The sequence below is a fragment of the Megalops cyprinoides genome, chromosome 19 (genome assembly GCF_013368585.1).
Source record: "Megalops cyprinoides isolate fMegCyp1 chromosome 19, fMegCyp1.pri, whole genome shotgun sequence".
Taxonomy (NCBI): Eukaryota; Metazoa; Chordata; class Actinopteri; order Elopiformes; family Megalopidae; genus Megalops; species Megalops cyprinoides.
Window position 1 is genome coordinate 16697340 of NC_050601.1, and position 12639 is coordinate 16709978.

At 38.8% G+C, this 12639-nt stretch overlaps 1 protein-coding gene across 1 annotated transcript in view; it reads left to right on the plus strand.

Annotated features, from left to right (window-relative positions):
• Positions 1-1562: 1562 nt before the first annotated feature.
• crhr1 (corticotropin releasing hormone receptor 1) overlaps positions 1563-12639 on the plus strand; it is a 95538-nt gene continuing 84461 nt past the window's right edge. The window contains exon 1 of the mRNA XM_036552160.1: positions 1563-3007. Within this exon, the coding sequence (XP_036408053.1) occupies positions 2984-3007 (24 nt within the window). The 5' untranslated portion in view covers positions 1563-2983. The remainder of the gene's footprint in view (positions 3008-12639) is intronic.

Here is a 12639-nt window from a genome sequence, read left to right on the forward strand (position 1 = left end):
ATGACATGGCCTCTGACCTTTCATCAGAAGATAGGATAGCATAGCATCTTACTGTAAGAGCGATTGAGACGCTTCATTTTCTGAAATTTACAACAAAGCAGGTTTTTTTCTTCCTCGATTGGCACATCCTCACATTTGTGTGTCTTCCCAGAGCACAAAAGTTCTAAAAAATGTCAGCCGCCTATCATCCGTCAAGTCCTAAATATTCTGTTTTATGCAATGCAAGACACTGAATATCGACCACTTCCTTAGCTCACACCCAAACAAAGCATGTGAAACATTGGGATCAGGTGGGGGCATGAAGTAGGTGAAAATCTCCCATAGATGCTCCATACTGAAGATATTATACACCTATTTCAGCGTTAATTTGTGTAAGAAAGCCCATGCAACTTATAAAACTTCACAAAAAAATCAGTAATAAGGCTGTGTGTTCAACTGCAAGCATAGGCACAATGTCTCTGTAAAATATAGCTTTGCTATATTCTTTGGTTAAGAATATACGTTAAAGCGGGACTGTGCTGATTAAACTGATTTTGTAGACCAGTATTCCAGTTCCCCAATATTTCTGGCGATTAAGCAGAAAAATGACATGGTAACAATTGCATTGATTAGCGTTACCTCAGAGGTAAGTGGAAGACTAAGAGTGTAAACCTCATTTCTAATTAGGTGTTTCTTATTAGAATAAGGCTTGTCCTCTTCACATCTGAAGCACCGCCTGTGTTTAACATGAGAGTTAAACATTAAGCTGTGCAGAAAACTAAACGTAAATGCATTATTATTATCATCATCATCACGGAAGTATTGTGCTAAATGGAAGCGACATCCAAATCCTAAACTATGTATAGAGGTATTAGTCACATCAAGGAGGTCTACAGTCCTGGCTGGAAGTTTAACGCTCAACATTAATGCTCAAAGCCTTCAGTTTTCAACCGTTATGTCCCCGACCCCGACCATCACAATACGTTATTTTGAAGCTCTGACACTACTACGTTTAAGACCCAAAACGTTTTGATAATAATTAGACAGGTCAGATCGTTGAAGACTATTCAAGGTACAGATACTTAATCTTACCTCGAAATGTACATTTCTCGTTAAAATCATGTGTATATTTGTGTATACCATTTATTCATGCAGACAGAAAATGACCATTTAAATGCATTATAAAAACTCATTTACATTTTCCACCCTTTGGAATAAATAAATAGATATTTCAAAGAAACAAATGCGATTCTGAATTCAATTAAGTGATCACCTAGACTAAATGCATTATGCGCCACTCGTGCGATATGCTTGATAACGTGTTATTGATGTGGAGGAGCATTTGCAACCTCGATGTAATCCTCTGCAGTCCCGACTAGCGTTTGGCTCTGAAGTATTTAGTAACACTGTCGGTAGCCCAGATTTTGTTTAAAATGTGCTGTGCAAAGTTACGGCAGAGTCATGGATTCACACCCAAGGCTTTGCGTAACTGCAGATAAATCAGCCGAAGAAGCATTGGCATGAGGCTGAACTAATCGACACGGGGGCGGAGACAGCAAACATGAAGTGGGAGGCTACTGTATAGCGAGGAGGGAAGTTAACGCTGCCAACAACGCCAGGACACGGCTTTTCTCCAAACCAAATAAACTAGTGAAGGCGAGGGTAAGAATACATGCCGCTGCGAATCACGAAATATATCTTTCTTTGAGCGGAAGTGTCTGGAATTGGACTAAGTAAGAAGACTACAGTGGACTGTAAGAACAACAAGCTGCGGTGACACTCGCCCGAGCGACCGCATTTGAAAAGACGCACAGGCAACCACAACGAGACTCTGAATTTGTGCGGAAAGGTGCACCCGGTGAAAAAAGACCTCACTTTGGCGCGTTGGCATCTGAATTGCAAGTTCTCTAATGCCATGTAGAAGCCGTGTCAGTGGAAAGCCGGGGTTTTTGGGTCAAGAGATGAGCAAAAAGATATAAGCATACAGTATCAGTCTGAGTCCACAGTTAGTGGTGAGTTACGGAGGCATTTTAATTACTCATCGCTGGACTCTTATTAATCTGAGTTTAGAAGTTTTATTGAAGGCAAAGACGGGCAGCTCATAGTTACGCTACTCAGAATTTCTTGTTTTCCGTGGATGTATGCATGTGAATCTTATGTGGGATGCTGTCTTGAGCAGATCAGAGGGCAGGGACAAAACAGAATGCCACCAGAGCTATAAACGGCACAGTGAAGAACCGACACATCGTGCTAGACCAGAAGTGTGAAGAAAAGAAAATTGGTGTCAGCAGAGGAAAGCTGAATTGCTTTAGGTTTATAAGCATAATTCGAAGTCCAGAGTGAGGAGGAACTGCGGTTCAAAGTCCCTCGTTGATTTTATTCCGTGTTCCATTAATTTCCGAAAGCATCCTGGGATCAGCGTCTCTTGACTGTATGCGCCTTGCATGCGCTCAGACAATCAGCGACTGAAAAACTGTTCTCTCAACATATGTGTATATGCATATACAATAACAAAACATTGAAAACTGGACTGCACCGGCATTTTTCTCATGTCTCCGAGGCTGGAAAACAAAGATCATTAGTGTCGCGCATCGGAGTGGCTTAGCATTACGCAGTGGAGTTTTCCATCGCGTTAAAAATGAACCAACCTCAATGAAGTTCTCAGGATGTAGTGATTTAAATATAGGTTTTGACGAGCACACATTTGGAACATTATTTTATTTCGGTGGGTTAGTAGGAAAATTGTTTCGGTCAAATTAGTGCGCATCATGTGAAAAGAAAACACTAGAATGACTTTTCAAAGCTGAAAACACGCGACAACGCCGAACAAGGGTTTATATCTTTTTGGAATCGATGTGTTAATCAACATTTACACCAGAAGTCTGATATCGCATCCTGTTGGGGCGAGGGCGGAGCATCTAATCATTCTGCCTTTTGGCTGGACTGCAACCACAGGGACTGGTCGAGGTTTTGACAGAGATCTGCAAGTAAAAGTTACCGGAAAATGTATTGCATCCGTCACCTGCAGGTGAGTTATTTGTAAGTCTAAGGAGGACTGCCTTTGCAGTATTACTTGACGCCTCAGAGGAAACTGATGACAGTCAGTGTTTTTTCCCCTGTTTATTTATTTATTTATTTTTAATCTTTTGAGGATTCCTCACAAATTGCAGACTTTTATTTAAAAAAATTAAGTACAATATGTCGAAAAGTGAAATACAACGTTGCAGGGGTTGTGTTAAGAACGGAACAAAATGCCGTAGGAAGTTGAGAAAATTATTTTATTTTTATTATTTTATTTTCATATATCAAAATGTATGAGTTTTCGCACTCGCAGAAGCTCACGGAAAATGCTCAAAGACGGCTCCCCCTGTCAGGCAGGCAGGTGCAGCCCATACTGTGATTGGCCAAATTTTAACCTTTTGGGACTGGGTCATTTCCGAGAAGAGACAGTAGTCTTACAACTTCAGAAAATGGTACTTCATTTAAGAAGTATGCATTGCATCAAATCCGAGAGTTTTAATATTTAATCATAACTGTTCACATGGAGAGCAATCACACCCCCCCCCCCCCCCCCCCAACTACAGTAAAATGAAAAGTGTTACAAGTAAAATAAATATGGTCAACCTATAGTAGTAGGATAGCTAGCATCTGCTCTGAAAATGACAGTGACCTTCCTGCACAAGTGTCACAGAGATACCTATATATAATGTGAAGTTGTTTGAATGCTTCCTGGAGTGAAACACATTTATCTGGCATGGAATAAATGTGAGGTGTTTAGTTCACCTCTCTAGTAGGTCATGATGAACTAGATCAACATCACTGCATAGTGTCTGGTGGCTCCTTATTCCTGATAGATAAAATAAGCCATATGCAATGCTGTGAATGTCACAACAATTCCCCCTTTGTCCAACTTTGTGACCATAGCATACATCCACACTTGTTTAAAAGAACTTGACTTGATGGCGTAATTGGAAGTTTCATCATTATGCCACAGTTATTAAACTGGGACCCATCTCATGGCTTATGTGATAGTCTGAGATGAATTCCCAAAGTTATATGTATACTAATTATTCAACTGACGTGCCTAGTCATAACTGTCTGTTACATACCATTTATGCTGTTTTGAAGCCAATAATCTTAATTAGCCATGTGCAGCACATTTTATTGACTGATTATTATGATGTGATTTTGCATCTGTTTTCCTCAGTTCTGTCATCCTTCCAAACCTGTTTGCCTCAAACCCATCACAATATGTACCAGCCATATCCAGTATAAATTCATACTTACTTTGAGTGTGTCACTTTTGAGTGTGTCATAATTTCTCAGCCTGAAGGTTGACAAAAACTACATATATATATATATATATATATATATATATATATATATATATATATATATATATATATATATCATACAAAGTAATAAATAAGTAATTAAACAATTATTACAACTAATACAATAAATAAAGGAATAAATAATTAGTCCCACCTGTCATATTTACCTAATGTCTAACTATAAATACCTGGCTTACTTAAAATGGTTTCAAATCTCAATAATAATCATACAACATAAATCACAATTGACATCACAGTCCTGTGTGATGCTGTTGTTTGCTCAAACTCCACCACTTCTGAAATCCCAGCATAACCCCAGAATGTATATATGAATGGAGTTTTGATTTTGACTGATGTATTAGTCATTAGTCAAAGGAAATAGTGTGCCACCATCCCCAGCATGTCATAATTGATTTTGTTAGACATATTGATACTGTATGTCATTATGTGTGGAGGAATTTACTATGCCCACTGACTTTTGCATCACGAAGGTAGAGTTCCTTCATTAATTTTTGCAATGGTTGTATTTATGTCTTGTGTGTCTCACTACCTACGCAGTTGTATTTCTGAATAGTGACATTATGTGGAACAAAAGGCAGATATGATTTAAAGACAAATACATCAGTGCAAGAGAACATTGCTGACACATCGGAAGACATCAACTTGAGGGAACAGTGCAACTAATCACTGTATGAAGGTTGTTTTGGGAATGAAATCCCAAAAAGGTTATTACTCAGCAATTATGATGAGAAATGAAAAGCTACAGATGTTCTATTTTTTATTCACAAGAGATGATTGATTTAGTTTATCTCTCCTCTAAAGTCAAAAGTTCTTTTTCACCTTGTTCAACAGCAAACTAAAGATTATTACACAAACTAACCCTAACCCTCATTTAAACTCTACAGTGATAAACAAGCACATGTCTATCCTATACCTTCTCTTGCTAGATGATCCACATCACTGGCACTCAGAGTGTGACAAGTCAAACAAACCAACACAGCATCCTGAAACAAACACAAGTGCAAGTAATGTAAATAATGTGAAGTACAATGAAATATTTGTGGTCAAAGAAGTCGGGGTTGTGTGTCACAGTGCACATAACTGAAAGTAAATGGCAATCGCATCATGTGACGCATACACTTAAAAGCCTGTCAACCAACATACCATCTGAGGCGAAGTCCGTAACAACAAAGAGAGGCACGTTGCCAGGAGATGTATTTCTGATAAGTGGACAACCAGTAGAACTGGAAAACAGACTAATTAAAAGCACAGCAAAAACCGCTGCCTAACATTAGCTATCCAAGTTCAGCTAGTTCCTTACAGTACAGCGCTGAGAACTTATAGCAGAAAAGCAAAATAATTGGCCATCAGTAGCCTCTCTGAAAAATTAATTGTACAGAAGTTGATTCAAGATTGTGAATGTAAAATGTGGGCTTATGTAGCTGGCTTGCCAGATTTATGTTATGTAAGCCATTGAGATATTATAAGTTACAACAAGCCAATTCAGGCACATTCTACTGGTTTATAGTATATCGCCATGTGGGTTTATTTTTTATTGTATTGGTATTCATCAGTTTATCAACACCTGCTATCCTCTGATTCTGTAAGAGCAAAAGGTTTTGGGTTCTAAGGCTGAAATGTTGAAAGGTATATTTTTGGTGTTATACATTTAACAAGACAACATTATTTAGATGTTCATTCACTATTCATTTAAATTCATTATTTAGATGTTACAGTCAACTACAACATGGAGCAGGTTGTTAGTGGAGACCACCATCATTCTGATCATTAAAAAATCTATTTTGAACTAAGGTAGGCTGATAGCAGGAGTTAAATTACTTGGAAGCTTGGAAAGTAGTTTTCCACTTAACCGCAAATCTCAGTTTATTTTTCTAAATATAATTGCACAGTAATTAAAGTTCATGTCCTGTTGCAAGCTGTGCACGGACCAAATTAATTGTCCCAGGCAATCAGGTGGAAAGGGCCATTCCGTGGTGCAGACCTCTAGAACATTTTGTGCAATTTATTACAACTTTGCATCGCTAACAGATGGGCAGTTTAGGACCATTTAGAAGATACTGTACTGCTCTCAAAGTTGGGCCAGTATACTGCTGGCAACATTTGCTCCTAAATATTTCACTGATTATGAATATATAATTAAACACATTTGTTTTCTCACTCTAAGTCCTCCGTTAGCTGCTTAGGTACCAGCACTGAAATTACAAAAATCAAACTTTTATGAGCGCTACGGAGCGTCAGCATATGTTGTTAAAACATCATAACATAAATGAAACCATGACAGCACAACATATGTGGCTACAAGGAACTTGGGAAACAAGACTGTATAATGAAAAACAATTATCCCTTGCTGTTAGGTCAGCATTATAGGTTTACATATGTCAAACCTTAAACGTGTCACCATAGATTGCATAGGATTGTTTGGTATAGCCTGGTATGGTTTATTAATTTACTGCTGTTGGTGCTACATATAGAAGTATGTGCACTAAGTGTGATACAGTTTGAGATTCTTGCATGGAAAGTACTCTATAAATGTATTATTCCATTCTTAAAAATCTGTAAGAAATTTGCTCTAGCACACTCCACTTATAAGAACGACTAATATAAGAATATGGCAGGAAAGAGAAAGATACTTTCTACAGATAAAAACTTCTTTCTTGAGTCTCACGATAATCTTAAAACCAATGAAAGAAATGCAGCTCAGATATTGGGCATTCCACAGCCTACACTGTGTAAGATTCTATGAAGCAGTAAGGAGGTGTCACATCAAAATGAATGGGAACCACTAAGGCACTGCAGCACCAAGTATAATGGAGACAGTGAAAAATAATGGATGTGAGTCAGATAATTTATGTTTTAATTTAGTTAGTTTACTGCTTTGGCACTTAAGCATAGGATGACATTGAAATATTTAATGTGAGTGATGTGAGTTTTCTTCTTTTTTTAATGAAGATAATGTAAAAATATTGAAAACCTAAAACATATTTTGAACAGCTTAGCTAAGGACATTGTTTAAAACTGAAACATCCATTTTACACCTTCATTTGGAACTCTTCTTTTAAGGATTGACCACTCATAACTTTCCTGTAGTCCTGGACAGATGTGATTCTCATAAGGGGAGTCCACTGCATTATAATATTCCAGCAATAGACCAGTGTCCTATCCAGTTTGTACAAGTTGCTTTACACCACAGAAATGGGCAGTCAGTTCACCCTTGTGGACCATTCTGGCTCAGACACAGTCTCAGTGTCAGATAAACACTTTAATAGGATCTTTGACTTGTACGCATATGGATTCAAAAGATATGGATGCAGCCACAGTCCCTTTAATAATCTCTTAAATTGTATCTTGACATATGGTAATTATATGATGTCATGCAATCCTCGTGGAGGGATTCTTACTAGTACATTATGTTTACGTTTTCATGAGATAAGCTTCGGGACCATGGGAGAGCAGGACTGCTTTCAAGACAGTCTTAATTAATAATAGTTATAATGATAAAAGAAAAAGAATCTCATCTCTCACTGACATACTAAAATGGTGAGTTCCATAATCTTTATCCATTCGCAACTCTTAATTTAGGAGCGTCATTGTGATTTGACATTGTAATAGTTGATTTGACATTATAAATGTAATGTAGAGTAATGTAATGTAATGCTCGCTGCATGTGTTCTGATGCCTGTTTCTTGCAAGTGTTTGCCATGCATGGCTATAACTTGGCCCTTCGTCTGAAACTTCAAGAACGGGCCCTATGGTCCAACCTGTTGTAACCGGCATTTGGTGTTTCTTCTCTTACTGGCTTATTACGTATGGAGTCATGCCATTTCCATCATCATCATTGCCATGTTCTGATTGGTCTGTCCTGTTTGAACACAGCTGTGGAAAGGCTTACTCTCATAGTGTCATCGTGTGATGGGTGATGACCTCTGAGTTCACTGACCTTTGCACTCAAGACTAAACATTCCTAAAACAAATATATACTGAATTTACATGGACAGTGGAGTGCTTATTTTTGCTTCATATGTCAATTTGACCACAGGGTTAGGAGAGGCCTCTCTCTTTTTTATGGAATAATTTGTTTTTACTAGTAGACTTCTTTGAAGACATGTGTAGTGCAGACATAAAGAATTTTTTGCTAAAAGCCAGCTAGATTTACAGGATACTGCTAAGATAGCACCAGTCACAACCTGGCTGACCTGCTTCTCACATGAGATAACACCCAATGCTTGGAACATGGGCAGCTGTAACCCGGATAAAACAGGTTGTCAGCTATTAGTTGTATAATTTTTTTTTAACTTGCTCATGCGGTTCTCTGTGAACTGTGCAACTGAGAACCCACGTGTATAATGGCTGTTCATCATTTCGTAAGCTTCAGTTACATGCATGCCATATAAATGCCTCTTGATACTTGAAATTGTCCCAGAGTTACATATTGTGAAGAAAATGTTTGCAATTTAGGCTGAGCTGTAACCACTCAGTAACATAATACATTGTGAAAATAAGAATGTGCGAGAGAAAGATACAGATAATGCATAATAAATACAGATAACTATCCATGCTGTCTGACATAAGTGACCTGAAATACATGTGTATTTCAAATTAAGACGAAGGGCTGTCAGGTCTGTCATATTCTGGGCAGAGCGGCAGGAATATGTGCTGAGAAAACTCATGCTGGCCTTTGCAAGCTCTGTTTGTGTAGCTGAAAGTGGGATGCAGTGGGTGGCGTATTTTGTGGATTCCATTGTAGATGTTTGTCACAGCTGATCTGCTATTGTAATTACTCCATTAATTGAATTACACAGTCTGCTGTTATTCAAGAGTAGGTGGTATCAAACAGCTCAGGCACAACAAACGGAACGCGACAAGAACTGACTGTGCTGAATATTAAGAAGTAATGATTTTTTTCTGCTGCTAGGGTGTTATTTACAGGGGGGGGGGGGGGGGGGGGGTGATGGGGTTAAAAAGATAACTCTTCAAACGGTCTGTTCAAAGTTCCCACAAGGATGGGAGTTTTTGTATTGTTTGATCAGATGACTAACTGTAGTTTGGTAAAAATTAGAGATGTTTGTTTTTGTTGCAGGATTTCTGTGAGGCAAAAAATTCAAAGCATATTTTAAATGAGCTCATTAGTGAAAGCAAATGAACTTTTTCTCAAGGATATCAAACAAGTCAACACTGAGTAATGGCTGTTTCATTTAACAATTTTTTTTGTGCACAATGGGCTTAGTGGATCACGTTTCTTCTTGATTTAGCCATTTGGAATCCAGCTGACCTTGTTATTTGTTATATGTCTTCAGCATCAGATTTGTAGTGTTTTTGATCACAAATGAATGTCTCATGAAACAAATAAGTAGAAAGTAAATAAGTAAGACCGTGTGAACATTGTGAGAAGGAAGCCCTGAATTTCCTATGCATTACACAGTGTGGAACAGACAGTTCTATTTTTATCTCTGTCTACCATATCCTATTGCACGTGGACTCTTTGTCTTTATGTGATCCTTCATTGTCCATGGAAACCCCCAAGGGGAGATTCAGAAGCCATTTTAGGTGATAGCATTTTATCTGAAAGCTACCTATGTAAGCTTGTGATGGTTGCTCCGACCATGCTCAGCAAGGATGCAGTCAGTTCCACTTATGATGTAATGAAATGGTGACTAGCAACAGCCTCCCTGCTTTCAAGCATTTGTTTTTTTTTTCTTCAACAAACTGGACATGTACTCATTCCTGCATTCCTATCAGTCTCTTTCAGTGAGATTGGAGGAATGCAATCAATAAGGAAGCATTTCACTCATTTAGTGAAATGCTTCCTTATAGGACCGGGACCATGTATGCCTTTTTAGTTATTGTAGCATCAAATTATATGACAAATATTTGGGCCATTTTGCATGTTTGTATAACTGGTCAGAAGTGCGCCAATTAATTAGCAAATTACCAGATTTTATCAGCTGATGGTTTACAGATTCTGCACACATTCTCAGTTTTCTCATTTGCAGCCCTGTATTTGATATATGGTGGAAAGCCATGGTCAGGAAGTCTGAAAGCCCTAAAACCTGGCTATCTCCAAGGCACTGGAATGTTTCCAGTCTCACTCATGCTTGTCTCATTTGTTGGCTGTGTGTCTGTATTTTGTCCTCATATTGAAGACAATTGGGAGTCCTTAAAACCCATTATGTAACATTTTCATTTGATTCTTGGACTGTGTGCCAGTCCTTCAGATGAATTCACCCGGTCGCTGAGTCATTGCTACTACTCAGTTTGCTTGATAAAGTTAATTGGGCCCCTGTCCATCTCCTAAAATAATTATGATTTGAAATGAGGAAATTTTTAAAGAATCAGTTGTAGTAGTGTGCTAAGCATTTACTGTATTTAGCTATTTAGCACATAATAAAACAGTGATACTTGTGAAGGCAGAGGTTGGAATGTTCAAGCCAGTCTTGTACCTGGAATGTTGCAGTTTTTAATCTTGGATTGCATTTAGCTGTTTTACAAGGCACTTATCCTGAGCTGTTAAACTGAATATGAGTGAAAATATGGGCTGTTAAAGTTTGTCATATTAGATGCATCTGTTAGCCACAATACAGTATATAAGTAATGGATTGAGGTGCTAAACTTGTAACCTGAAGGTTACATGTTGAATTTCCAGTTAGGGAACTGCCATTGCACCCTTGACCAAAGCGCTTAACCTAAATTGCATCACTGTATATTCATGCATAAATAGATGCAATGTAAAAAAATATATATAAGCTTTGCAAGTCACCCTGAAAAAGGGTGTCTGCTGAGCAAATAGAATTGTTATGAGACTTAAATGAAGTCCCACTGGGAGAGGAACAGAGACCCAGTGAAACCCCTGTGCTATTTATTCCTTTAAGTAGCACAGTCTCAGAGGAAATCATGGTCTTTTTGCCCAAGTTTTCCCAGAGGTTACCTACACATACACATACAGTACACACACCAAAAAGGACTCATGAAGGTTACATTAGAGTAATGGAGTGGAAGGTGAAATCAAAAGAGCTGCATTGCACCTCATTACTGCTGTTTCAATATAACAAGCTTCAGCATCCTGGATTAATTACCCACACAGACAGGAGGGATCTGCAAGTGCAGGCATAAAGAATATTGACTTCCGCGCAAACACCGGGCCTGTGGCACGTTTATTTGTCATAATTAACACCCTGCAGCAAAGCCACCAGGATCATCATTGCTGAAGGTCAGGAGCAAAGTCAGAGGTACACTTTAACGGAGAGAGCAAAAAGGAATGCAGCCATGCATAGCTGTTAGCTGCAGTGTGGTGTAGCGCTAACCAGCAGGGATCATAATGCATTGGTTGCCGGTTTGATCCCCAGATGGGCTGATGTGGTTGTACCCTTGGGTAGGGTGGTCTACCTGAATAGCCTCAATAAATTTTCGGCACTAAAAATAGGTACACTGTAAAAATGGTAAGCTGTGGAAGTCATTATGCGCAAGAGAGTCTGCTGAGCAAATATAGTGTGAGCTGTGGATAGATGTAGTGGTGCTGAACTTGAGCAATGTGTTTTTTCAGCCTTTCTAGTTCCTCTAGGAGTCAGTGCTACATGCTTCCTGATTACAGTTTGTGGTTTTGGTCATTCGCTACTTATGTAGTCAATGGGGAGACATCGGGGAAGTTGTTTCTAGAATATGACATATCACTTAAAGCAAGTCACATGCTTTAAAGTATTTTTTTGTGGGCATTGGGGGAGTTAATATGCAGTTCATATGAGTTTCATACATATAAGTTTCATAAATATAACTATACCAAGGCTCTGCTCCTGTCAAGTACATGAGTAGAGACACTCCCACAGACCCCATGCATGCAAATTTACATAAGAAAAATTCTGCCTGAGATTCTGTCTGTGTAGTTCGTAGATGCCAGCATTGTATCTAGAGAACATGGGGCATGCCAGCTGAAGATAAATGAGGTGGCGAAGGTGGGGCGTGCCGTTAGTACCTCATCAATCTCCCTCACGAAGCTCCACCCAATCAATGGCACCCACGCCATCTACATTTATTATTTACTGTTGCCATGGTATCCCAACCCCTCTCCACTCCTCACTTCAGAAAGGGCTGTGTAGATAAAAAATGTTGCTGGGTGCCCTGATTTGGTCCGACGGATTCCCTTGTCTCCTCTAGAAAGCTGATCCTGGGAGTTTTTTGCAGTATCTCATCTCCAAGTCATTTGATCCCCTGCGTCTGTGGCAGTACACAGATACACCGCATCATTTAAACCGTGGCAGTGTAAAAGAATAAAAACACCCGCCAGCGATGCTCCGCACTCATTTAGATTGATTTG